General features: G+C 35.5%; 6 protein-coding genes across 9 annotated transcripts; 4 read left to right on the top strand and 2 right to left on the bottom strand.

Annotated features, from left to right (window-relative positions):
* Nucleotides 1-1,547: 1,547 nt before the first annotated feature.
* Nucleotides 1,548-2,434, top strand: LOC111458233. Its single transcript, XM_023100748.1, has 2 exons — nucleotides 1,548-2,176; nucleotides 2,251-2,434. Exon 1 carries the CDS (start codon nucleotides 1,667-1,669, stop codon nucleotides 2,171-2,173), a length of 507 nt encoding a protein of 168 aa, XP_022956516.1. The 5' UTR covers nucleotides 1,548-1,666; the 3' UTR covers nucleotides 2,174-2,176; nucleotides 2,251-2,434.
* Nucleotides 2,435-4,745: 2,311 nt separating this feature from the next.
* LOC111458875 (transcription factor ABORTED MICROSPORES) lies at nucleotides 4,746-7,783 on the top strand. Its single transcript, XM_023101727.1, has 9 exons — nucleotides 4,746-5,010; nucleotides 5,175-5,344; nucleotides 5,439-5,618; nucleotides 5,719-5,800; nucleotides 5,881-5,949; nucleotides 6,047-6,607; nucleotides 6,695-6,922; nucleotides 7,045-7,221; nucleotides 7,361-7,783. The coding sequence occupies exons 2-9, from the start codon at nucleotides 5,244-5,246 to the stop codon at nucleotides 7,442-7,444; spliced, it is 1,482 nt and encodes a 493-aa protein (XP_022957495.1). The 5' UTR covers nucleotides 4,746-5,010; nucleotides 5,175-5,243; the 3' UTR covers nucleotides 7,445-7,783.
* LOC111458874 (proline-rich receptor-like protein kinase PERK13) lies at nucleotides 7,750-11,721 on the bottom strand. 2 transcript variants are annotated; one of them, XM_023101726.1, is made up of 9 exons: nucleotides 11,161-11,721; nucleotides 10,000-10,992; nucleotides 9,433-9,900; nucleotides 9,257-9,343; nucleotides 9,075-9,145; nucleotides 8,914-8,990; nucleotides 8,674-8,821; nucleotides 8,358-8,519; nucleotides 7,750-8,264 (listed from the first exon to the last, which is right to left on the bottom strand). In XM_023101726.1, exons 1-9 carry the CDS (start codon nucleotides 11,177-11,179, stop codon nucleotides 7,962-7,964), a joined length of 2,328 nt encoding a protein of 775 aa, XP_022957494.1. In that variant the 5' UTR covers nucleotides 11,180-11,721; the 3' UTR covers nucleotides 7,750-7,961. The 2 variants fall into 2 exon arrangements, with proteins under 2 accessions (XP_022957494.1, XP_022957493.1); XM_023101725.1 differs by having other exon boundaries at nucleotides 10,000-11,192.
* Nucleotides 11,722-13,770: 2,049 nt separating this feature from the next.
* Nucleotides 13,771-14,527, top strand: LOC111458189. Of its 2 annotated transcripts, XM_023100693.1 has the most exons (2): nucleotides 13,771-14,112; nucleotides 14,149-14,527. In XM_023100693.1, the coding sequence occupies exons 1-2, from the start codon at nucleotides 13,854-13,856 to the stop codon at nucleotides 14,391-14,393; spliced, it is 504 nt and encodes a 167-aa protein (XP_022956461.1). In that variant the 5' UTR covers nucleotides 13,771-13,853; the 3' UTR covers nucleotides 14,394-14,527. The 2 variants fall into 2 exon arrangements, with proteins under 2 accessions (XP_022956461.1, XP_022956460.1); XM_023100692.1 differs by having other exon boundaries at nucleotides 13,771-14,527.
* Nucleotides 14,528-14,848: 321 nt separating this feature from the next.
* On the top strand, nucleotides 14,849-20,225 carry LOC111458187 (carbonic anhydrase 2-like). 2 transcript variants are annotated; one of them, XM_023100689.1, is made up of 9 exons: nucleotides 14,849-14,996; nucleotides 17,282-17,340; nucleotides 17,452-17,598; nucleotides 17,688-17,736; nucleotides 17,908-18,024; nucleotides 18,167-18,220; nucleotides 18,338-18,423; nucleotides 19,576-19,681; nucleotides 19,754-20,225. In XM_023100689.1, exons 1-9 carry the CDS (start codon nucleotides 14,946-14,948, stop codon nucleotides 19,916-19,918), a joined length of 834 nt encoding a protein of 277 aa, XP_022956457.1. In that variant the 5' UTR covers nucleotides 14,849-14,945; the 3' UTR covers nucleotides 19,919-20,225. The 2 variants fall into 2 exon arrangements, with proteins under 2 accessions (XP_022956457.1, XP_022956459.1); XM_023100691.1 differs by lacking the exon at nucleotides 14,849-14,996 and adding an exon at nucleotides 17,063-17,181.
* On the bottom strand, nucleotides 20,201-22,763 carry LOC111458186 (NADPH-dependent alkenal/one oxidoreductase, chloroplastic). The gene is made up of 4 exons (XM_023100688.1): nucleotides 22,268-22,763; nucleotides 20,952-21,275; nucleotides 20,689-20,848; nucleotides 20,201-20,615 (listed from the first exon to the last, which is right to left on the bottom strand). Exons 1-4 carry the CDS (start codon nucleotides 22,682-22,684, stop codon nucleotides 20,350-20,352), a joined length of 1,167 nt encoding a protein of 388 aa, XP_022956456.1. The 5' UTR covers nucleotides 22,685-22,763; the 3' UTR covers nucleotides 20,201-20,349.
* Nucleotides 22,764-22,886: the final 123 nt, after the last annotated feature.

Below are 22,886 nucleotides of genomic sequence, written 5' to 3'. Positions count from 1 at the left end.
CAACTGAACGAAGCTCTAGAAAATAATGCTACTTTCCTAAGAGTAATGTTGTTAGTAGGGTTATTTATGGATTGGGTTGTGTCGCGGTTGAGTTAAAATATTTGTTAGATTCAACCTTATTATTTGGATATGGGGCGGAGTAGAAATATCTGTTAGATTCTACCCTATTATTTAGATTGTAATTTCTTTTTTTAATAAAATAAAAATATTAATATGCAAAAAGATCTATTTATTTATTTTTAAATATTTATTAAGATTTGCAACCAAGTCTTACAATATTTTTAAAAGAATGGATTTAAAATTTTAATTTTAAAAAATAAAAAATTAAAAGTAGTTAATTCAACTCAATAAAATTTGGATAAATATATATTTAAATAATTTGTTTGTTGATTCCATTTAATCCAATTTAACTCAACCCAATTCACCAATGGGCAAAGACTCATCTTATTCGTTATGTCTGGAAATAGAACCGTTGATCCGATAAAATTACAATGACATCTCTAAGCTTTCATTCCATCAATCCCACAGAATCTTAACTGTAATGCCTTTCCGATGAAATTACAATGACATCTCTAAGCTAATCTTCACGTTTTTGTTCTTGCTCCTTTTCCCTACAAATATGTTGATTTTGTGCAGAACTTATCTGGTAGTTTTGTCAGATGTTTCAAGACCAGGCCGGTTGAGCATAAAAGTTGCTTAAAATCCACAACCAATCACTTCAGAATGGAAAATAACCCATCATTGTCTCGTAACGATCCAAAGACAGAAAAGGAAAAGCAAGGGGAGTAGAGCAGCCTTTATAGGCCAACCCGTCTTGGAGAAAGATAAAGGCAACAAGGCTTTGAAAAGCGAGAAGAAAAAAACAGGGCAGGGGAGCGCCCTATGTCATGGCCGCTCGGCAGCAAACTGGAATTGCGTCCCGAATCCCAATGTTGAATCCCCCACCCAACACAACAAATCAGATTTGTTGTCTCTTTCTTTTGCTCTTCTCTCCCTCTAATCATTGTCTCTTCTGCTCTCCTCTCACCATTTCCACACTAACTTTAGTGTACGTACTCTCTTCTCTTACACCAATTATTTTTTTTATATTAATTAATATTTTAATGTTAATGAAGCTTAAAATATGTCGAGAGATACTCACTCTGTGACGCCCCTAAATTTCTTGCCTTAAATTAGTGACGTCATTATATGCCTTCAAAATCTCAAATTAAACACTTTAAAATAATTCAAAATATGAATTTGATTAAATGAAATTTAATACATACTATCTTTACTGTGTTGATTATAATCATACTTGAAAGTGATTTACAAAAATAGTTTAGATAATCGTTTGGTACCGAACTCTATCCTTATAGTCATGAATTAATATACCACTCTTTGTGTTGATTAGCTAAAAATTTAAAGAAGTGGAGAAGAATATATATATATATATATTTAGGAAAAGAAAGTTCCTCCCTTTTTGACCTCTTTTCTTTTACTTTCTTCCTTGGAATCCATCATTCATTGATACATAACCCTCTTCCACATGCAACCTTATTGCTTCCTTCCTTCACTAAATCCATATCTCTCCCTTCCCTTCCACTCAAAGCACCACCACACCCCACCCTTTCATATACTCATTAATACCCATCCCCTCCTCCATCCTCAATTCCCAAACCCCGCCGACATGTCGGACCTTCAACAGCAGCAGCAGCAGCCGGCTTTGGTTTATCCCAACACTGCTGCCGTTGGCAGCCAACCTCCTCCTTCCCACCACTCCAACGGCTCATTCGGGGCAGTTTTTATAGTTCTTGCCGTTATTCTTGTCATATCCACTGTTGCTTGCCTCCTTGGCCGACTCTGCAACCGGCGAGCTGAAAACCAGAGGGCGAAGCCGGAGAAAACTCACGGCGGCGCTCGTCCCAGAGGGAAAGAACCCAAATTGCATCCTGACAAAGAAGGAGACATCGAATTTGGATTGGATTTGAGAAACCCAAATGGGAAAGGCAAAGCCCCATCTGGTGGAAATGGAGGAACCAAAGGCAACGGCCATGGGCCTAATGGGCCTAATGGCCATAGCCATGGGTTCAAACCCTTTGAAAATGGCGGCGAAATGAGAGGCCAAATCAAGCACGCGGATGATGATCATCATGAAGGGGATTTCAAGTTCAAAGCAGCAGCTCATCCCGTTTGATGGGTAATTGTCAAATCAAAGCAGAGTGGTTTCTTTTTTTTTTTTTTTCTCGATCTAATTACAAGCTCTTCATTCAGTTCAATCACAAGTCTGTGACGCCGTTTGAATTCCGAGTAGAAATGTAAATGAATTGAAATCTAATGGGTGGCATATCTTCAAGCTTACGCCGTCTTGAATTCAGAGATGTTCTTGTTCTTCCGTGTTTTAATGTAACCAAACAAATAATGGGTTTGGAATAAAGGCAGAGAATACGAATTCGAATATAAGGGAATAAGGGAGGTGGAAGAACTCTAATTTATTTTTATTTTTATTAATATAAGAAAATAGGGGTTTACATTCCACCTCACAACATATCAGCTAATCCCAGTTTGGTTGGGTTGAATTAGCGCTAATCCCAGTTTGGTTGGGTTGAATTAGCACTAGGGTTAGAATCATTTTTTTGATTTCGAATGGGATCTTCCATTTTCCATTCATAGATAAAACCTGACCCGAATAAAATAAAAATATATAAATTATATTAAGAATTTTTATGTATAAATAAGTTTAGGAGAGTAATCCCTTGGCCTCACACTTATGCTTGAGTTCAACGCCAAGGATATACATATATTCTTTTCGTATACATTTTCTTTTTGTTACTATATTCTTTTTGTCACATCATATTGCAATTAAAATATTTTACATTACAGTATTTTTATTTACCGTATTTTTATTTTTGTTATATACATCACCTTTAAATTAATCATTTTTATTATTTATTTAATTTTATGATTTATCTTTACATTTTTTAAATATTTTTAAAAAAATTTTATAACATCTTTAAACTAATCATTTTTATTGTTTATTTAATTTGATGTTCTTAATTAACCGATTTTCAATAAGATATTTAGTTTTATGACAATGTTAAACTATGTTAATATGTTACAATTTTCGCTTGATATTTTTCTTATTTTAATTGATTCTCAACAAATGTCGGTATTTAGTTATCTTTAGGTTTATGACAATGTTAAACTATGTTAATACGTTACAATTTTTTGTTATATGTTTGTTTGTGAAGTTTTAATATATTTTATCTAAATTATATCTAAATAACTATGAACTGTGGATAAATAAAACTTCTACCAAAATTTTTATAACTCAACAACCCAATCCGAATCCAACGGGTTGAGTTAGGTTGGATTATGAAAATTTTCGAGTTGGGTTGATTAATCGATTCAACCAATCTGAACTTTTGGGTTGGGTCAAAAAAATCCCACCACCAACCCAATCCGTCATTTTTAAGAATTTTGGATACGGACAGATTGATCAAAGGCCCAATTCGAATCTCTTAGCCCAAGCCCCATAATAAAATTAGAGTCGCCGCTCAAGTCCCTTCCTTCGCCTCGCACGTGCGAGGTGCAGTACGGAAGAAAAATATCAGAAATCTTTTTACCCTTACAATTTTCGATTTAAGTAAATAGAAAAGGGAATTAATAAATTATTACCTAATGTTTCCATTTTTTATTATCTAACTTTTTATTTTATTAAATTCCAATATTTATCCTTTACTTAAAATGTATTACATTTTTTACCTTTCGGAAATTTCTCCGACCACCAAATTTTTGTTAATTTATTAAATGTTATGTCACGTGAGTATTTTTTTTCTTGTTGTATCAACTCAACCCGTCGTTAATTGAACAATCTAATTCTTTGAACAATTGAAATCGAAATATTGTACAAGTGTTAACGCTCATTAATAAATTGTGTGTAGCTATTGTACAGAAAGCCTAATAGTAATCCGGATAAAAATTTCATAAATTTATTGTCAACCAATTTTAATACTCACTAATAGCACGAGACTAAATTATCGATGTGTAATTATGACATGTTACATAACATTGTGTTATTAAATTAGAATACTGTTTAATTTTTCTTGCACTAATAGGATACAATAAATAAATAAATAAATAAATAAATATATATATATATATATCCACCAAATTTGATGTATTTATTTAAAAGTGATATTTGGATTTTTGATATTATATTAGTTGAATCCCTAAATTACCGTTGAATTTTGCAATTTGTCTAAAAAAAATTCTCATAAGCTTTCAAAAAGCTTTAATAACACCCTTAAATTAAATACACTTACCATTAATACCACGTTTTAAAACTACTTATAAATTTGTAGAAGTGACATTAAAAAATTTAAGTATAATCTATGAATGATTTTTGTCCCGGAATTGATAAAAAGAATTTTATTTTGCTTTTTTATTAAAGAATATTAATGGTAATTTGAAAATTTTATAAATATTTTTTAAATTAATGGTATTTTTGACGGAAGAATATTAGTTAAATTTTCTTAAAAGTTAAAAAATTCTACGATGGAATGAGACTATTTAAAAAGAATATTATTGGAACTCTTAAAATATTTTGGATATAAAGTATAATTTGATTAATTTAGGCGAATTAAATTAGGTAGGAATGAGTTGTTGAGTATATAAGGAACCGTTGGAAAGGGTAGTAGTGGTTAATAATTGTCCTTTTGTTTTACACAAACATATGATTGAGCTTCTCTGCAACTCTGCTGCAACTGCACAAACACAGAGTTGGTACGTACTCTTTCAAAATCAACGATACCAAGAACAAGAAGAAGAAGAAGAAGAAGAAGAAAATGGGCAGGATCGTCGCCACACCATTGTACGGTCCCACTCCAATCCAATCCACTCTATTCATTTTCCATTTTCAGAAGCCTTCCCTCAACCCCTATGCGCCCTTAAATCGAATATCATTCTCTTTCTACTCAACTGCACCAGCAGCAGCAGCAGCCGCAGCAGCAGCGGCAGCAGTTATGGTTATGGGTACCTTTCATTTCAACCATTCGATTCCATGGTTTTCTGTTTCTCTTCTCACTGCTCAGTCAAAACTCTCTCTCTCTCTCTCTTTCTCTTTCTTCTTAAAGCAGAATCAGATTTCTGTTTTCGAAAACTGACTCTGATTTTCCCCTTTCCGAATCAAATGTTAGTTAGTTACCCTTCTCCTCCTGTACTTCATCAACTTATACACTCACTTCAGTTGAGGAGAACCAGAGATTATGAGAGGCTTTGAGGGAGCTCTGGAGTGTCTTAGGGCTCTTGTGGAGACCAAAGTTTGGGATTATTGCATTGTTTGGAGATCGAGGGATGATTCTTCCAGGTATATATATATATATGTTTGATTACACTCTTCTCTGATTTGATCGAAAATGGTGTGTTGTAGTTTTAGTGGACGGCTGGGCTGCTGTTTGTAGGTTCATTGATTGGGTAGGTTGCTGCTGTAGCTGTGGAAGTTTCGACGCCGGTGGGAAAAGGGAAGCCGGTGAGACAATCCCAGCTATTCTTTGTAAGGACACTCGATTTCGACATTTTAGGAGAACAAATGCTTGCCAAGCACTTGCTCAGTTCCCTTCTACTATATCATTGAACTCTGGGTAGCTACTTAGAACTTAGAACTGTTCGTTAATCTTCTAGACTAAGATGATTATGGAAGAACTGCTGGGAAAATTTCTTCAAATTCGTGTTTTATCGCAGGGTTCATGGAGATGTTTTGATTTCGAACCAACCCATGTGGCTTACGAGTGCTGAAGTTTCTTCTACTTCAAGCTTTTCACATGTGGGTTTCTTGTTTTTCTTCCTCTTTGGGGGGCTGGTTGGTTTTGACTAACTTCTGTGCAATGCCATCTTATTTGGCAGGAGTTGACTGGAACTCGTGTTCTAATACCAATTTCTGCTGGCATTGTGGAGCTTTTTGCGACAAAACATGTAAGAACTAAGAACTATGAACTACTAGTAAGAACATGGACTATATTTGTGCTACCAAAACAACTTCTCTTCATAATTAGGGTGCAATCTCTTTCAGATGCCGAGAGACAGAGAGGTTATAGACTTTGTAATGGCTCACTGTAATATCTCTATGGAGCAAGAATTTGATACAGAGAGTGAATTGGATGGTGACCTCAATGAGAAAAGACTTGATTCATGTACCAAGTACTATTCAGTAGACTGGCCTGATCCTCAGCCCTTGCTTGATTTCAAATCCAAGTTGGAAATTCTTCCTTCAGTGTCCCAGTCCAACTCCTTTCCTAGCTGTGAAGGATCATCCAGTGGCTCAAAGCCTTCCAATGAGCATCACTACTTTGATTCCTATTCAAGTTTGGTTTCACGTGGGTTCTTCAACCAACCAATTCACAGGTCCCTTGAATCCAAGAGGCCAACGCCCCAGGAAGATTTGCTTGAACAACAAAGAGATGTGGTTTCGGATTATTCAAAGTTCTTGCAGAAAGATGAAGCCAAAACTGGAGGAGGGAGACAAGGAAAGGAAATTTACAAATCCAAAAATCTTATCACAGAGAGGAGAAGAAGAAACAAGATTAGGGATCGTCTCTACGCGTTACGCGCCTTAGTCCCTAATATATCCAAGGTTCAACCAAACTATCAAATACCAAATGGTGAATTTGTTTAGATTATGTTTATTAATCTTCTGTCTTTGATATGATGATACCCATAGATGGATAGAGCATCAATCATTGTGGATGCTATCAACTACATAAGAGAGTTGGAAGAGAATGTGAAAAACCTCCAGAATGAACTTGTTCAATTGGAGCACAAAGACTGTCAAAAGAACAGACACTTGAAGATTTCTCCATCAGAGAAGAACAAAGATGACACAATATATTGGCCTCTTGTTCAGAACGATCAACCAATGTTTATCCTTGGTGAGGAGAAGCCTATGGAGGTAGAGTTTCAAAGTTTGACCTCATCTTTACAGCTCCTTCCCAAATAACCCTTCCAATCAAACATTAAGGGGAAAGAGTGCTTACTAATGCTGAATCGTATGCCCTATTAAAATGTTTTTAGGTGGAAGTGGAAGTGATGCAAATTAATGAAAGAGATTTCTTAATCAAGCTATTCTGCAAGCAGACACAAGGTGGTGTGGTGAGCTCGATAGAAGCTATGGATTCATTGGGGTTGCAGGTTGTTGATGTCAATATTACCACCTTTGGGGGTATGGTCCTGAACATTTTCCATGTTGAGGTAAGACTCTTTTGAGTTTATATACCTATTATGAGCTTATACTTCAGATTACCGGTCTAAAAGTTTGTAAAGCCCTCCTTAAATTCTAGGTAAAAGAACTTGTTTCTACTGACTGACTGTTCTTCTATTGCATATATAGGCGAATGAAAATGACATTCAGCCTAAGAGACTGAGGGACTCACTAATCAAGCTAACAAGCAGAGAAATGAGACAATTAAAATAGGCTGCACAAAGGGAAAGTGTTTATTACCCGGTCTCGACGTAAACATCTTAGAAAGTGCAACGGATTATCCAAACGTCGGTTTGTGTAATCGCCTGCACCAGTTACATTAATCAGCTTGAGCTAGGGAACTTGTTATTTCATCAAAATGAGCCAAGTAACTTTTTTTCTTCGTTCTGCTAACTTCTTCTTCCCTGCTGGTTATTACTCCAACGGGGGGAAATATAATACACAAACTATGAATGTATAATATAATGGGTAGACATATGGTGTTTAAATGCAATAAATAGAAGACCAGAGCATAACCAGAAGTAGAATATCACTGGTCAACCAATTATATTATATGGTGTTTACTAGTTGGGGCTCAATTGTAAAATTCCAAATCACTATTCCACACCTCGTTAGTCTAGAAGGATGTATAAGTTTATGATGAAAAAAGAGAAAACTAAGTCAAAATGGTGGGGAAAAGAAAAAAGGAAGAAGCTTTGCACGTTATTTACGTCTTTGTTTCAGCATCATATTAGAATTGTCGACCGCTAGGGTGACTTTGTGGTGCGCCAGTTCGTCCGTGAAAAGCTCGAGTTTCTGATTCACCGCTTGAGTTGTTTTCGAATCTCCATGATTCTCCACTTGCATTCATTTCTCTGGAACTGTATTCGCTACTGTAAATGTCGAATTCGGAGCTGTCTCCACCAAGCGCCATTCTCCTGAATTTAGAGATGTCTTGACTGTATTGTCCAGAATCATAGATGGTGCTCTGGCCATATTTGACACCATTGGAGAGGTCAGACATGTCTGTTTCAATATCTAGTGATCTCACCACCTGTTGACCAAAGTAAGTATTAGAAGAGAACTACAATTTAAGAACAAGCTTGTTGATGAAATGAAACAGAGTTTTCAATGGAATTAAGTTAACCTGAACCATGCGAGGCCTTTTGGGAGCCGAATGACGAACGCAGGCAGCTGCTGCTTCGATCATTCTGAACATTTCACTTTCCACATACTGTTTTCCAAGGCGTGGATCTATCAATCCGTCAAAAACCCCAGTTTCAAGGGTGTGAAGGAGGAGTGGACGAGCCTGCAACAAACATAGAATATTACTGAATCCCTTCAAGTGCATCTCAAAGAAGATGAAGGCAGATCTTCAACATATAGCATGGCGGAAAGCTTGACGATAAGTAAAAAAGAAAATGGAGGATAATTTTGAAATGCTTGTTCATTTATTGTCATACCCATTCAACCAAACTCTCATCCCCCAAAGGCTGAGTGGGATCAACAGGCTTACGACCAGTAATAAGCTCAAGAAGCACAACCCCAAACGAGAACACATCTGATCTGTCTGTCAATTTCCCACTTGATGCGTACTCAGGCGCCATGTACCTGCAAGCCATTCAAATACAAACGATAAATTATTAGGAAAGACACGGCTCCAAGAATTGTCATCCGATGAGAATATGTCTGAGTTCACCCACCCAAATGTCCCCATGACACGAGTCGAAACGTGGGTGTTTGTATCGTTTGTCAGTTTTGCAAGTCCAAAATCTGCAACCTGTGTTCGAAGTTGTCCATGAATCCGAGACTGTAGAAACAAGAAGCTATCGAAATTATAAGAAAAGAATTACTCTGGACGTACCTGTGCGTCAAAAGCATCATCCAGCAAAATGTTGGCTGACTTGATGTCTCTGTGAATAATTCTGGGATGGCCTATGAAAAGAGCAGTAAAAGGAGATGGGGAGTTAACAGAGTATGTGGTCTCAGCAACATTGGAACAGTTCAATTCAGTAAAGCTTTTTGAATTTAGAGATATGTACTCACAATCTTCATGAAGATATGCCAAACCCTTTGCAGCTCCTAAAGCGATTTTGAGTCTTTTGGACCAATCCAACACGGGTACTCCATTACCTGCCAGGAGAAATCAAATGTTTTAAACATGAACACCAGGTGGAGCTATTTTAATGTGATGGTGGAGCTTAAGGATAGGTTCCACATACCGCCATGGAGATGATGCTCAAGAGTCTTATTGGGAACAAAATCATAGATGAGCAATCTATGATTCTCAGAGACGCAGTAGCCCACTAAAGACACCAAATGCCGATGATGAACACGACTGATAATCTCAACTTCCGCCTTGAATTCCCTCTCCCCCTGTCCACTTCCTGCCTTGAGTTGCTTCACAGCCACTGACCTCCCTGCCGGAAGCCAACCCTGGTAGACACATCCAAACCCACCTTCCCCAAGAATGTTTTGACGCGAAAATCCAGACGTAATCTCCATCAATTCCTCATAGCTAAAGACGAACTTAGCACTGTTTATCACACCTGAGTCTGCTCCACTGCCACTGGATCCTGTTCCTTTTTGACTCCCAAAGCTATTTCCAACCGGAGTATGTGGGACCTGAGTGTAGAAGCCTTCAGCAGAGCCAGAATTGCCCATATGTTGATGTGGATAGTAATTTCCATCTAACATGTAAGAAAATTAACATCATCTAAATCAGAACCATAATTTGTAAATTGAAGAACAGGAAGCTACTTACGAATAATTCCAAATTTCTTTGATACCTGATTTAGCACCGTAGTTATTAGGAGGCGTGTAGGGGCCCCCATACATGTTTCCCTGTCTTTTCTTCTTCCTTAGTAACACAAAAATCACAGCAACCAAAGCGATTACGAAAACTCCAATGACTGCAGCGCCTACTGCAATATCAGTGTGACTACTTGAAACAGACGATGGTGCATTGGACTGCCCCAATGTTGATTTCACGGGCGTTGAGTCGATAGAAGGAGGTGAGTTGTTTGGAGCGCGAGCGGATGTGACTATGGGAGGTGAAGGAATGTTATCCTCTGGTGCGGGAGAAATTGTTTCTGGAGGTGGACTCCGAGCTCGTTCCCCCTTCGCCGAGTTTGCACCTGGTGAGGGAATCACGTCCGGACTTTCTGGTGAAGGAAGAGGATCCGTCGATTCAGATGGCGGAGGCTCCTTGGCTTTTTTAGAACCCCGATCGGTGCTTTCATTCGCCACATCAGGGGAATCATTCTCAGATATTGGAGAAGGTGGACTTCCTCGATGTTCCGAAGATTTTTTCTTGGTCGGAACAGGGGCAGGTGGAGGATCGACGACGATAACGTCATCCGACTGTTCTGGAGGCGGTGGTGAAGGCAATGGTGAAGGTGGTGGTGGTGGATGAGGCGGCGGTGGAGGAGGCTGGGGAGACGGCGGTGGTGAAGCAGAAACTTTACGCGGTGGCGGACTCTCGTCGAATGCAATTAAATTGGAGGCGATAGTAGGGGCCAGCGATGTCCTTTCAGGTTCCGGAGAAGCTGACGGTGAGGAAGATGGTGAACCTTCATGGTCGGCAGGTGGAGCTTCAATTGACGATGACACATACGACGGGTCAGGAGCATCGGCTTCATTAAGTGGGAACGTTGTAAAGTCATTTGATTGCGGCGGCGGAGAATAAGAAGAAGAATCCGGAGCTTCAGGCGGCAAACTTGAATTTGAAACAAAATCCGATGTAGGAGAAGAAGTATCGTTTGAAGTATCGTTTGAAGTATCGTTTGAAGTACCGTTTGAAGTATCCTTTGAAGTATCCTTTGAAGTATCCTTTGAAGTATCCTTTGAAGTATCGTTTGAAGTATCCTTTGAAGTATCCTTTGAGGTATCGTTTGAAGTATCCTTTGAAGTATCCTTTGAGGTATCGTTTGAAGTATCGTTTGAAGTATTGTTTGAAGAAGGCGGCATTATTTATCTTCCGTCGCAATCCTCCTCCTCTTCCTCTTCCTCTTCCTCTTCCTCCTGCAATGCTCTGCTATTTTCTAGGGTTCTATTATACGAGTTTCAAATTGAAATTCAAATTCAAATTGAAATTCAAATTTCAAAACCAGTCGGCCAGATTCTTCATCCCGCTGGAACTCTTTCCCCTATCTCGTTTCCTATAAACCGCTCTTCTGTTCTCACCATCTTTTGGTTGGATGAAGAAAACAAGAAGGTTGTTTCGAGATTCCAGCAATGGCGGAAACGAAAATGATACGACAATTGAAAAGAAAACAAGAGGGATTGAGAAAAGGAATGAGCAGAACCTGGGGAAGAACAGAACACTTTTCCCAACTCTTGGAGAAACAATCAGAACCTGAAAGGCGCCATGTGAACCGTCAATTGAGCTCCAAAATTTCTGCGGATCAAAATTTTCGGGGTTTTTTGGGTTATAACAGAGAGGAAATTTGGATAATTATGGGAGACGGTTACAATCGGACGGTGTTTGTGTTTGATTGAGTTGTCGAAGTTGAAGAGTGAGAAATGGCGCCGTGGTTTAATTCCTTGCAATTCGGTTTACCGCCAAATTTAAAATAGCCTTCGCCGCTTCTCCTTCACAGCGCCGTCCACCGTCCCACCCCACAATTTTGTTTTTACATTTTTTTTTCTTTTTACTAAATTAATAAATAAATAAATAAGTTTTAATAATATTTAAAACTCCCCTAAAATAACTTTAAAATCTATTAATTTTACTTTTTTTTTTTATTATTATTAATCGAATTTCACACTTTGCTGGACGATTTGCTGGACGATGAAACTCCCACGTCCCCTAATTTAAGTAATGATCATTGGTTTATAATCAATTAATACTACTTTTGAGAAGCTCAAAATAAAGTCACCATAGACATATATTTTTTTTTCTCCGAAAGTTTTTATTTATTTAATTAATTATTACTAAGTTTTTATACATAATATTTAAAACTCCCTAAAATAACTTTAAAATCTATTAATTTTAAATTAAAATTTACTTTTTTTTTATTAATCAAATTTCACAAGTTGGAGTATTATTTATTTAATTAATTATTACTTAGGTTACTGTGTTAATTGGCAATGTTTATTATTATTTAAGCAAGGTCTTAAAACATAAACATATAAACAGTTATGTAATATATTTATAAAATCATCGAAATAAATCAGCTCAATCTTAATTATTGTTTTATTAATTTATGAACACATTTAAAAATATAACATTTATATAATTACATTTTATAATATCATATAATTTATTCATATGCCAAGTTTATAACATCAGTTATTGTATTTATATTGCTTTTTTTTTTTAATGTAATTCTGCCTTTTATAATTTTAAATTAAAAACTAAATATAAATGCTAAGGGAAAACATTTATATATAAAGGAAAACATCAGACAAAATTCATTCTAACACAATTTAGGGACGATTAGTGAAATTGAATTGAACTATAAAAATTTATATTAAGATTTTTAAAATCATGAATGAAAATTAAAACTTATCCAAAATTATGAAAACAAAATCTCTCGTTAAATATTTAGTTTCTTAATTTTTATTCTATAAATTGTGTTTATTTTTCTTTTCTATCCTTCTATCATAATTTCGTATTTCCTTAAGTAAATATTTGAATTTTTAGTAAAATTTCATGACAAAAAGATTTTTTTTTTTTTTTTTAATTTTACGAAACGCGTTGAATTTTTGAAAAGTTGAATAAAAATTAAAACTAAAATATTGAAGTATTGATATATTTTCTAATTAAAAAAGTTCAATTTTTTTTTCCGACAAGTATTCCAGCCAGGCAGCATTTTGTTCCGACACGTCGATATCGAACATGGACAATTCAAAGGGCGGTAACTTTGTGCAATTGGTCAAAACGGAGAGGCAGTCAAAAATAGTGGGAAATAAAACGACGACGTTTTCCTTTGTGGAGTTGAGTTTCTTGAAATATTAAGCAAACTCCATTAGCAGTTAATTAAGAGGGTTTAGTATTTTTAATTTTGTAGTCTAAAACAGGATTAACAACATTTAATTAAAAATTCAAAATTTTCCACGTTTGAGGGCTCTACTATGTCAATCTCTAATGGTCAATAACACCAATCGAACCTAATACATAGTTCGGTGTATTTCCAATAAAAAATTCAATCCAAGTTCGGTGCCTCAAACCCACAGTACATATTGGGCCTATTACATATAGGTGTCAGCCTCACGATTATTGAATATTTTCACATTTTATAACTTATATGAGATATTACGGGTAATCTGAATTCTCAAATTATATGAACACCTTATTTCTTTTACAACCTATATGAGATCTCATTGATAATCTGAGTTCTCAATGTTGGACGATGGAAGTCTCACGTGAACACAAAAGTCACATGAATGCCTTATATCCTGATTTCAGTTTAATATTCAATCAAATTTCTCTTCTAATAATAAGAATAGTACGGTAATTTTTTTTAATATAAATGGTGATGTGGGTATTGATTTAATACCTTACAATTACGCGGCTTCGCCTCCTTTCCTCGTCTTCCCCGTCCATTCCACCTGCGATTATCCACTATTTAATCGCAATCCCCATTCCCATGTTCAAATCCACCATTAATTAATTACTTCCACAAATCGGAAAAGATCGATGGCAGAAGCCGAGGAATTTAGCCCAAAACCGCGATTACAAGAAGATATTGTCGACAATTTTTCTTTCGTCTGTCTAAATCCAGATGCGTTCGATAACGGCGAGATTCGCCCCGTTTTCCCCCTCTTTGATCAACAGATCTTAGCCGACGGCGGTTTCCAGGTAAAAGAGGAAACGACGCCGGTTCGACCCCAGTTAAAGTTAAAGAAGCAATTGATTAGTTCGACTGAGGATAGGACTAAAGCTTCGACGACGGCGGCGCCGGAGCTGCGGAAGAAGAGCTATTCAACGGGGTTCTCGAAACTGTGGCGGTTCGGAGACAAGATTCCCCGGAGCAACAGCGACGGGAAGGAAACGTTTCTGTTTCTGAGAAGTGGTTCGTCGACGGAAAAGGGAGAGAAGAGGGGAAAAGGGGAAACGGCGTCGTATTATCACGAACGTTATTACACGAGAAACAGAACGGAAAGTGAAATGAATAAACGGAAATCGTATCTGCCGTACAGAAGCAGTATAATGGGCCTTTCGAGCAGAAATTTTTAGCCCTCTATTAAATCACATTTATTTGTTTATTTATTCACATATATATATATATATATATCCTATTATAAAAATTAATTAATTTTAACATAACATTACTTAATGTCTCATGTCTAGGTCAATATTAAAAATTAATAAACAACCATTTTTTTTATTCCAAACTAAATTAAATAAAAAATAAAAAATTAACGTGAGAACTCCCAGTTATACGTATTCTTTCAATATGCTATGCCTACTCTTTCTTTAAGTACCCGTCGATACATACACAACAACGAAAGAACATCTGTACACTCTTTCTTTAAGTACCAGTCGATACATACACAACAACGAAAGAACATCTGTACGTGCGAACAAATATTAAAATTTAAAAAAAAAAAAAAAAATGTTTGGTGGAGGATAAGAGTTAGAAGGGAATGTAATTCAGACCTCATCCATCGCTTTCCTTTCCCTATCTCCCCATCTTCCTCTTCCTCTTCATCATCTCCTTCTCCTTGTCCGCCATTTCCACCAGCTTTCTTGGACCAACCAGGCAACCACAACCGCCTCATTGCAGTAATGGCCCCCAGCTTTAAGAGTTGCATGCTCTGCTGCTCGTCCAAGGTTACGGTACGCATTACTCTCCATAATTTTTTTTTTTTAAATTTAAATTAGTATAATATTAATAGGGGTTAACTTATTATATACATTTTAGAGTATATAAACTATATTGTTACTTGCTAAAGTTTTATTCTATATTCTAAAGAAATTAATAGAATTATTTTATGTGTTTACATTTTTCAAATTATTCCTTTTTTTTTATTTTATTTTTAGTACTATATTTATGAGAGTATTATGCTACTTAAGTAGGTTTAATAAATGATTGGAAAAAAAAAACCGTAATTTTGTTATTATTGTTTTGAAGAAAAAAGGAAATTTAACTCCTATTCTCATTTATAATTTTTTTTACAAAAATCTAATATAATCCAATAAAATTATAATATAATCGTCGTTTTTTAAAAATTAAAATCTATATTATACATAGTTTTTTACTTAAAAAAAAAAAAGATCTACATCATTTTCACTTTAAACATGATAATCTACGCGTAATAATATTTATAAAATGTTCCGGTTATTGTTTTGTTTGGACGCAGTTCTACTGTAATAATATTTATTAAATGTTCCGTTCATTATTTTGTTTTGACATAGTTTTAAGTCTATAATATAATTAATTGAAATAAAATGATGGTATATTTGTAAATTCATGAAAATGTTATGATGAGACAGAAAAAAAATTGAAAAAACTTATTTATTATATATATATATATCAAAGAAAAAAACAGGGATAGAGTGGTGTAAGAAGAAATCTGACTCCAGTCCCTCCCCATTTTCTGTCCCCAACTCTATTTATGAAATTGAAAAAATATTTTACTGTCCACGGTAGTCGATATCTTGTTTTTAGTCACGTATAAATTAATAGTAATTTAAAAAATATTTGGTATATATACCCATTAAGTATATTTTTTTTAATAAATAATATAATTAATTTAATTAAGAGGTGTTTTTACCATTCTTTGAATTGAATGGTTGCTTTTGTCCAAATAGAAAAAAAAAACGGAAAATTGACCATTTAAATATATTAAGGATTAAATGATAAATAATTTAAATATTTTGTAACTGAAAAGTTCAAAGCTTTAAACCACGCGAATAAAAAAATAAATCTATGAATAGAATTAAAATTATTATTATTATTATTTTCTATTTTTAGTTTGATTGAAAGGAACCATCTATATTTAAAATAAAAATTAATATATTTCACCTCTAAAATGGCTTCAAATTGACTAATTAAAAATTAAAAATTAAAAATATCATCATGTGCTCCATATTAGATAACTTTATTTCTAATTTATTCTATCATATTTAATATTTTTCTACACTACTTTTAAATTAGGTTTAATTATTATTGTAAAAGTCAAAAATTTAAATTAAAACAAAAAAAAAGTCATGACCAATTAGACTAAAATGGTAATTTGGTATTTCTTTATTTCGAATAAAATAAGAATAATTATTAAAATTGTTTGTATTATAATAAATTTATACGGTCCAATTCTTTTTATTCTCTTTATTAATGGTCTTCTCTCCCTTCCAATACCGTGACCTTTGAAGAAAACTAGAGCTATGTTTGAGAAATTCCAAAATGGCCCCCAATCTTTGAGAATTTTATCAATTTATATAATAAAAACAAAACCTTTTAATAAAAAAAAATATTTAAATGTATAATCGGTAAGGTATTATCTTATATTTTATTTTATTAATGACCACGTTTTACAGTGTGGCCACGTGTCATTCATCCAATGGGTATATTAGTTGACTCGTTAATCAAGGCCACGCGTATTGACGCCATCGAAGTTGACTCTCCATCACCACTTTCTTTTTCTTCCCTACAATCCTCAAATTCCAATCGGAAATCACAGCCGTTGATTCATTCTATATCGCAATCACAGCCGTTAAAATCATGATAATTTTAGAAATTATAATTTCTGTTTTTTTTTAATTTATAATTATTATAGTTTGGAAGAAGCCAAAAGAAGGTGACTTGAAAATAAAAAAAGTAGGAGACTTTTTCCAACGTCATTTTCCCATTATCTAAAAAAAAAAAAAATAGCAATTGGGTAATTAATTTCTTTTTATTCATCACCACTTCCATTATATATATTGACCTTTCTTCAACAGCTTCGTATAGCTTTTGCTTCTTCTCTAATCTCCCTTCCCAACAACATTAACGATCCCCAGATTTTCCCACACAATTTCAAAGGTTCTTCTTAATTTTTGGAATTTTGGAATTTTTTTTTTTTAATTTTATGAAATGATCATCTGGATCCACCGACGCCGTTTTGATTAATTTTTGTGAACAGGAAGACATGGCGGAAGAGTCGTACGAGGAAGCGATTGCCGGACTGACAAAGCTTCTCAGGTAACGGATCCGTCTCCTCCAATTCCGTTTGTTTTCTGTTTTTTGTTTTTTCCGCCGACGCTAATTCAGGACCGACCCGAATTCATTTCCGTTTTATATGTCGTGGTGTAGTGAGAAAGCCAATCTTCAGGAGGCCGCCGCCGTAAGGATCCGGCAAATAACTGCCGAGTTGGCCGGGTCCACCGCGGAGTCTGATGGGTTCGACGCTGTGGATAGGATCAAAACCGGGTTCACCCATTTCAAGAAATCCAAATTCGAGTACGTTTTTTTTATCATGGAATTTTACATTAAATAATAATTAATAAATAATAATAACGGGGGTTGTTGTTGTTGTTTTGGTTTCCCAGGACGAATCCTGATCTGTTTGGTCAACTAGCGAAAGGGCAGAGCCCGAAGGTAAGGATTTGTAATTTCAGAAAGAATCTGGGGGATAAATGTAAATAATAATTTCTTGAGGGGCTATGATAAGGGCACCGCCGCAATTATTGTGCGGGGTTAGATAAGGTGTTGAATGAAAAGCCAAAAAAGAAAAGCAGCCACTAAGAGAGGTCCACGTGTAAATTGCAGTTTTTGGTATTTGCGTGTTCGGATTCCCGAGTTTGCCCTTCGCACATACTCAATTTCCAACCTGGGGAGGCCTTTGTGGTCCGAAACATCGCCAGCATGGTCCCACCATTTGACACGGTTTGCCCTCTCACTCTCCATTTATTTCCTTTAAACATTTTAAATATATTATTTTTTTTTTTCGCCCTCGTTCTTATCCAATTATTATTATTATATAATTAATTTACAACTTATCATTTTTTTATTTTTAATTTGGTTGTAGACTAAATATTCTGGGACGGGAGCTGCAATTGAATATGCTATATTGCATCTTAAGGTGGGTAATATATACTTATTATATAATATATGTTAATAAATATTTTAATGATCTCCCATTTTCTTGTATTCTCAATCATGATTTTCATTAAAAGTTACGAATTTAATTAAATTTTAGGTGGAGAATATAGTGGTGATTGGACATAGCTGCTGCGGTGGCATTAAGGGCCTCATGTCCATCCCAACCGATGGAACTCTTTCCAGGCAATTTCTCTTTCCCTTTTTTTTTTTTTTTATATATATTTATTGATTTAGATCTATGTGATAGTTTTAAAATTTTGTTATAAAAATTATTATTTCCTACTAGTTTTAGATGATTGAAAAAATACTTTAATAATTTTAAAAAAATGAAATTTAAAAAGTGTCATCAATACCCTTCCATTAAAAAAAAAAAATGAAAAATACCTTTTATTATTAGTTTTTATTTTTTTGAAATGCCCATAAAATTTCAACATCAGCATTCACTTTTATAAAAAAAAAATTGTCTATATATAAACAAAAACTCCGTGGACACTTCTAGAAATGTTACTTTGAAATTTTAAGGATATTTTTGCAAGTTAAAAATATCTTAAAAATAAACATTATTAAAACTTTTAAAGGTTTAAAAATATTTAAAAAATAAAGTACTTTTTTTATAATTAGTTTAAAGTTTTGATTAAAAGTTAATTTATTTTTGACCCACTTGTAAAAGAACATAAAATTTTTGACCCACTTGTAAAAGAACATAAATATAAAAAGGGTAGATGGGATTAGGATTAAGGTGAGTTCATCCCATGTGATGGTGGGTAAAGTAAGGGGGTAGTTTAGGGATGGCATTTAATGGGAGTGGTGGGTGAATCACAGAGGAACTCTTTACCAATAAAAGCCCTTTAAGCTTTCCACTCTGGTGGTACCATATTCTTGGAGGAAGCTCTGTCTTTATTTATATATCTCTAAAGTTGTCAGAAAAGTTGTGATGAAGGGACATTGTTTACAAATTGCTACTCAAAATTCTGCATTTTACTGTTCACTGCTTTATGATAAGTACATCCTTTTGTCCTTACTTTACAGATCACCCTTTTCCCCCTTTCAACTTTGTGGGAATCCCTCCATTTGGATCCCACTCTTCCTTATCTCTCTCGGCCTTGATAAGAGAAGTGAAGTTACAGCTCTTTTCCAAAATCCTACGTTCTAAAAAAACCCTTTTTTTTTTAACCTCTCTCTGCTCTCTGTTCCTGCAAAAAACTTGCCTCTTTCTAAAGTTTACCGTGAAAGAACAAAGAATCTAAGGTTGATTGATTGATTCCAAGAGGAAGATGTGGCTTGGTGGGTGTTTGTTTAAGCAAAAAAGTAACACAGTTCCTTTTTAACTTACAGTGAGTTCATCGAGAACTGGGTGAAAATATGCACTCCTGCCAAAGCTAAGGTCCAATTAGGTTTCACCGACTTGAGCTTTGAAGACAAATGCACAAACTGCGAGAAGGTAAAATAACAAGTCAATTCAAGAAACAAACACGAACCATTCGTTGTAATAACAATCATTGGTACCTTGCAGGAAGCTGTGAATGTTTCCCTTGGAAACTTGCTGACATACCCTTTTGTAAGAGAAGCTGTCATCAACAAGCAACTGTTCATAAGGGGTGCTCATTACAACTTTGTCTCTGGAGATTTTGAGCTGTGGAATCTTGACTTTAATATTTCTCCTTCTCTAGTTGTCTGAAAATACCATACAATACCTCCTGGACGACGACGATAATCAAACTCGGTCGACCAATTATTTTTTAGTTTCTTCCCTTTCAGCAATGTGTCTGTATTCTGCTGCTGTCATAGTATATGAGGCTAAGGAAGCACTTATTTATACTTGCAAGGATGATCTGAGCAACTATCTTCCCCTCCAATAAGAGTTTTTTTCTTCATTTTCCTTTTGTTTCCCTTTGTCTTGGAAGTGTTTCCTGTAATGGGGATATACCCATCACTTTTGTAATATTACAGACAATAACCATAATGAAATGGCTTGCTTCATTCTCTTTTAACAGTGCAATAAGATCCTTTTAATGTCAATCCATGCTGAGATACTTCCAATAGTTACAGAGCCATTTCAGAGTAAAGAAGGGAAAGGTTTCTCAAAGATCCCACAGATTAGTAGTACCCTCATGGGATTGGATGTATGACTACTTTTCCAGTGGCTCGGCTGCTTTCAACATATGAGAAGGCCTCTGCGACCTTAGAGAATGGAAAAGGTCCTTTTGGGTCCACGATCGGCTTCACCTTCCCGCTTTCCAGGAATGGGTTCAGTTTCTTCAGAACAGCTCCATCTGAAGTGACCACAAATCTGAAACCAGGCTCTGTCACTGCGCCTGTCAGCGCCACGACGCTGCCACCTTCTTTCACTACTTTCACCGCCTTATCACACTGCCCTGTCATTTGAGAAACAGTCTAAGAACAAACTAATATCAATGGTCAAATGACTCAAATCCTACAAATCCTCACCAACTGCATCGAAGACTACATCAAATTTTTCGGCCAAATCTTCGATGTTCTCCTTGGTATAATCAATGGCTAAATCCACACCCAAACTTTTCAAGAACTCTAACTTTCCAGTGCTCGAAGTGGCTGCAACTTTTGAAGCTCCAAACACATGTTTTGCTATCTGTAGCAGAAACAAGTCCCAGATTTCCGTTCCATTAAGCAAAACAGCAGAGATAAGTTGCGGAGATAGTTAATTATTCATGCGAAATTGAGAGAAATATAACCTGAATGACTAGGCTTCCAACTCCACCAGCACCGTTGAGAACGAGAATTGATTTGCCAGCAGAAAAGTTGGTTCTTACCAGACCTTCGTAGGCTGTTTCAATAGCCAGAGGCAACCCAGCGGCCTGAACAAAATCAATATTCTTGGGTTTTAAGGCTAATAATTTTTCCTCTACAGCAGTGTACTCTGCAAGAGAACCGAACTGTCTAGGGCCATCGAGGGCTTTCTCGTTGATGTTGCCATATACTTCGTCCCCTTCTTTTAGCTCCTTTACCTGACTTCCCACCTTCACCACCACACCTGCTACATCATATCCTGGAACTGTCTGCACACAATCCGAAACACCTTCATTCAATCTCATAGCTACAATGACATAAAGCCGTTTCAAATTGAATTTATCCCATTTTGTTTAGAATTTGCAACCACTTTAATTTAAATTTTTTTAGTTCAACAATCGTGGGACGAACAATCAAACTGTCAACTTTTAATATAAATAAACAATAATGTAGCAAGAAACTATAGTTTGAATTAAGGTGCAATGAATTAAATTGATGTAAACTAACAATTTATATCCTTCTGTTCTGTGAATTCCAGGATTCAACATTCCTATGTTAAAAATATATAAGATCTTCATTGTTATTTAAATCTATAATTTGTTTCGTTCTATCAGTCTTTATTTGCATATACGAAATAAGCCATTCTAGAAACAGACAAATGCAAATGATCCTCATAATAATCTATGGATGAGGATTGTAAAATTTGAAGGCCTATTTTAAAATTCAAAATATTCTTACAATTCCTCTCTCATACATCTAAAAAGGACAGCAATCTATTAGTAGAAAGACAAGTTTTCAAAAATTGTAACTAAGAGAATGATATAAATCATCTCGATTTTGTTTTATGTTTTTGGATTCTCTGAGTTTAGCAAATGTGTTCTTAAAGATTGTTTTCGAATTAAAGATCTGCAAATAATAGTATCCATAGTTTGAATTTTAGCTTTTAAAATGCATGTTTATATTAAAAAGTATAGAAACTTCAACAAATATACTTCAGAATATTCACTCGATTAATTTTTTGTTAAATTAAAATGCATAATATAATATATTATATTATATGAATTGAACAACAAATCCTTTGAAAAAAAAGTCTAACAGCAGAGAAAGTTTATAGGTTTTTTTTAAAAATAATTTAACCAAAATTCCATTTCCCAAAGCCACTAATAGTACCACCGGGAACTGGATGACAGTATTTTCGCAGCGAGCAGGCCGACAACCAAATGTATAAACAAAAACTTGAAGAGTCGGAGAAGAAGGTTACCGGAAGAGGAGAATCCGTGGCCTTGAACTTCCCCTGCCTCCTTTTAGCATCGACAGGGTTAAGCGCCGCCGCAACGACCTTAATCAGAACCTGATCCTCCTTCACTTCAGGCACCGATACACTGCTATCAAATTTCAACACATCGACGCCTCCATACTCACCGTACACCCACGCCTTCATTTCCAAAGGCACCGAAGACACTTCCGACGTCACAGAAGAAGCAGGCGCCGATTGCGAATTGGCGAACACTCTGAGACGAATGCGAGAAGCCGGCGAACTCACCGTTGCCGGAGCGTACCTAATCGTCTTCCGTTTACTTTCCCGGGAAGAAAGGGAAACTGAAGGCCACAATTTGGAAGAGAGAAACTGGCAAGGAGATTTGAGTTGCGAAAGTGTGGATGCGAGAGTCGCTTCCATATTTTTCTTCAATTCACAATTTCTACAGAGACTCCCTCAACGGCTTATCTCGTTGGCGCTAAATTGCGCCTTTGCTAATTGCCACTGCCAGCGTCCGCACAAACTGGGTATTGTACGTCCCTGTCCCAGCAGTAGAGTGTTCTAGATTCTGGAGCCACACGGTAACACGTGGCAGCCTGCGTTTCAAGGCCCACATCAATAG

This window comes from Cucurbita moschata, unplaced genomic scaffold (assembly GCF_002738365.1).
Source record: "Cucurbita moschata cultivar Rifu unplaced genomic scaffold, Cmos_1.0 Cmo_Scf00021, whole genome shotgun sequence".
NCBI classification, from domain to species: Eukaryota; Viridiplantae; Streptophyta; class Magnoliopsida; order Cucurbitales; family Cucurbitaceae; genus Cucurbita; species Cucurbita moschata.
This window is presented reverse-complemented; position numbering and strand designations above follow the sequence as displayed.

Excerpts from the sequence above, each read along its gene's own strand:
- LOC111458233 (XM_023100748.1), top strand. The coding sequence starts at position 1,667 with ATGTCGGACCTTCAACAGCAGCAGCAGCAGCCGGCTTTGGTTTATCCC.
- LOC111458875 (XM_023101727.1), top strand. The coding sequence starts at position 5,244 with ATGAGAGGCTTTGAGGGAGCTCTGGAGTGTCTTAGGGCTCTTGTGGAG. Across the intron at positions 5,619-5,718 it reads ACTATATCATTGAACTCTGG|GGTTCATGGAGATGTTTTGA; the intron begins GTAGCTACTTAG and ends GTTTTATCGCAG. Across the intron at positions 7,222-7,360 it reads TGAACATTTTCCATGTTGAG|GCGAATGAAAATGACATTCA; the intron begins GTAAGACTCTTT and ends TTGCATATATAG.
- LOC111458874 (XM_023101725.1), bottom strand. The coding sequence starts at position 11,179 with ATGCCGCCTTCTTCAAACAATACTTCAAACGATACTTCAAACGATACC. Across the intron at positions 9,901-9,999 it reads TAACTACGGTGCTAAATCAG|ATGGAAATTACTATCCACAT; the intron begins GTATCAAAGAAA and ends CTTACATGTTAG. Across the intron at positions 8,991-9,074 it reads ATGATGCTTTTGACGCACAG|GTTGCAGATTTTGGACTTGC; the intron begins GTACGTCCAGAG and ends CTTCGAACACAG.
- LOC111458189 (XM_023100692.1), top strand. The coding sequence starts at position 13,854 with ATGGCAGAAGCCGAGGAATTTAGCCCAAAACCGCGATTACAAGAAGAT.
- LOC111458187 (XM_023100689.1), top strand. The coding sequence starts at position 14,946 with ATGGCCCCCAGCTTTAAGAGTTGCATGCTCTGCTGCTCGTCCAAGGTT. Across the intron at positions 17,599-17,687 it reads TTCAAGAAATCCAAATTCGA|GACGAATCCTGATCTGTTTG; the intron begins GTACGTTTTTTT and ends TTGGTTTCCCAG. Across the intron at positions 18,221-18,337 it reads ATGCTATATTGCATCTTAAG|GTGGAGAATATAGTGGTGAT; the intron begins GTGGGTAATATA and ends ATTAAATTTTAG.
- LOC111458186 (XM_023100688.1), bottom strand. The coding sequence starts at position 22,684 with ATGGAAGCGACTCTCGCATCCACACTTTCGCAACTCAAATCTCCTTGC. Across the intron at positions 21,276-22,267 it reads CCACGGATTCTCCTCTTCCG|ACAGTTCCAGGATATGATGT; the intron begins GTAACCTTCTTC and ends GATTGTGTGCAG. Across the intron at positions 20,616-20,688 it reads TGTAGTCTTCGATGCAGTTG|GGCAGTGTGATAAGGCGGTG; the intron begins GTGAGGATTTGT and ends CTCAAATGACAG.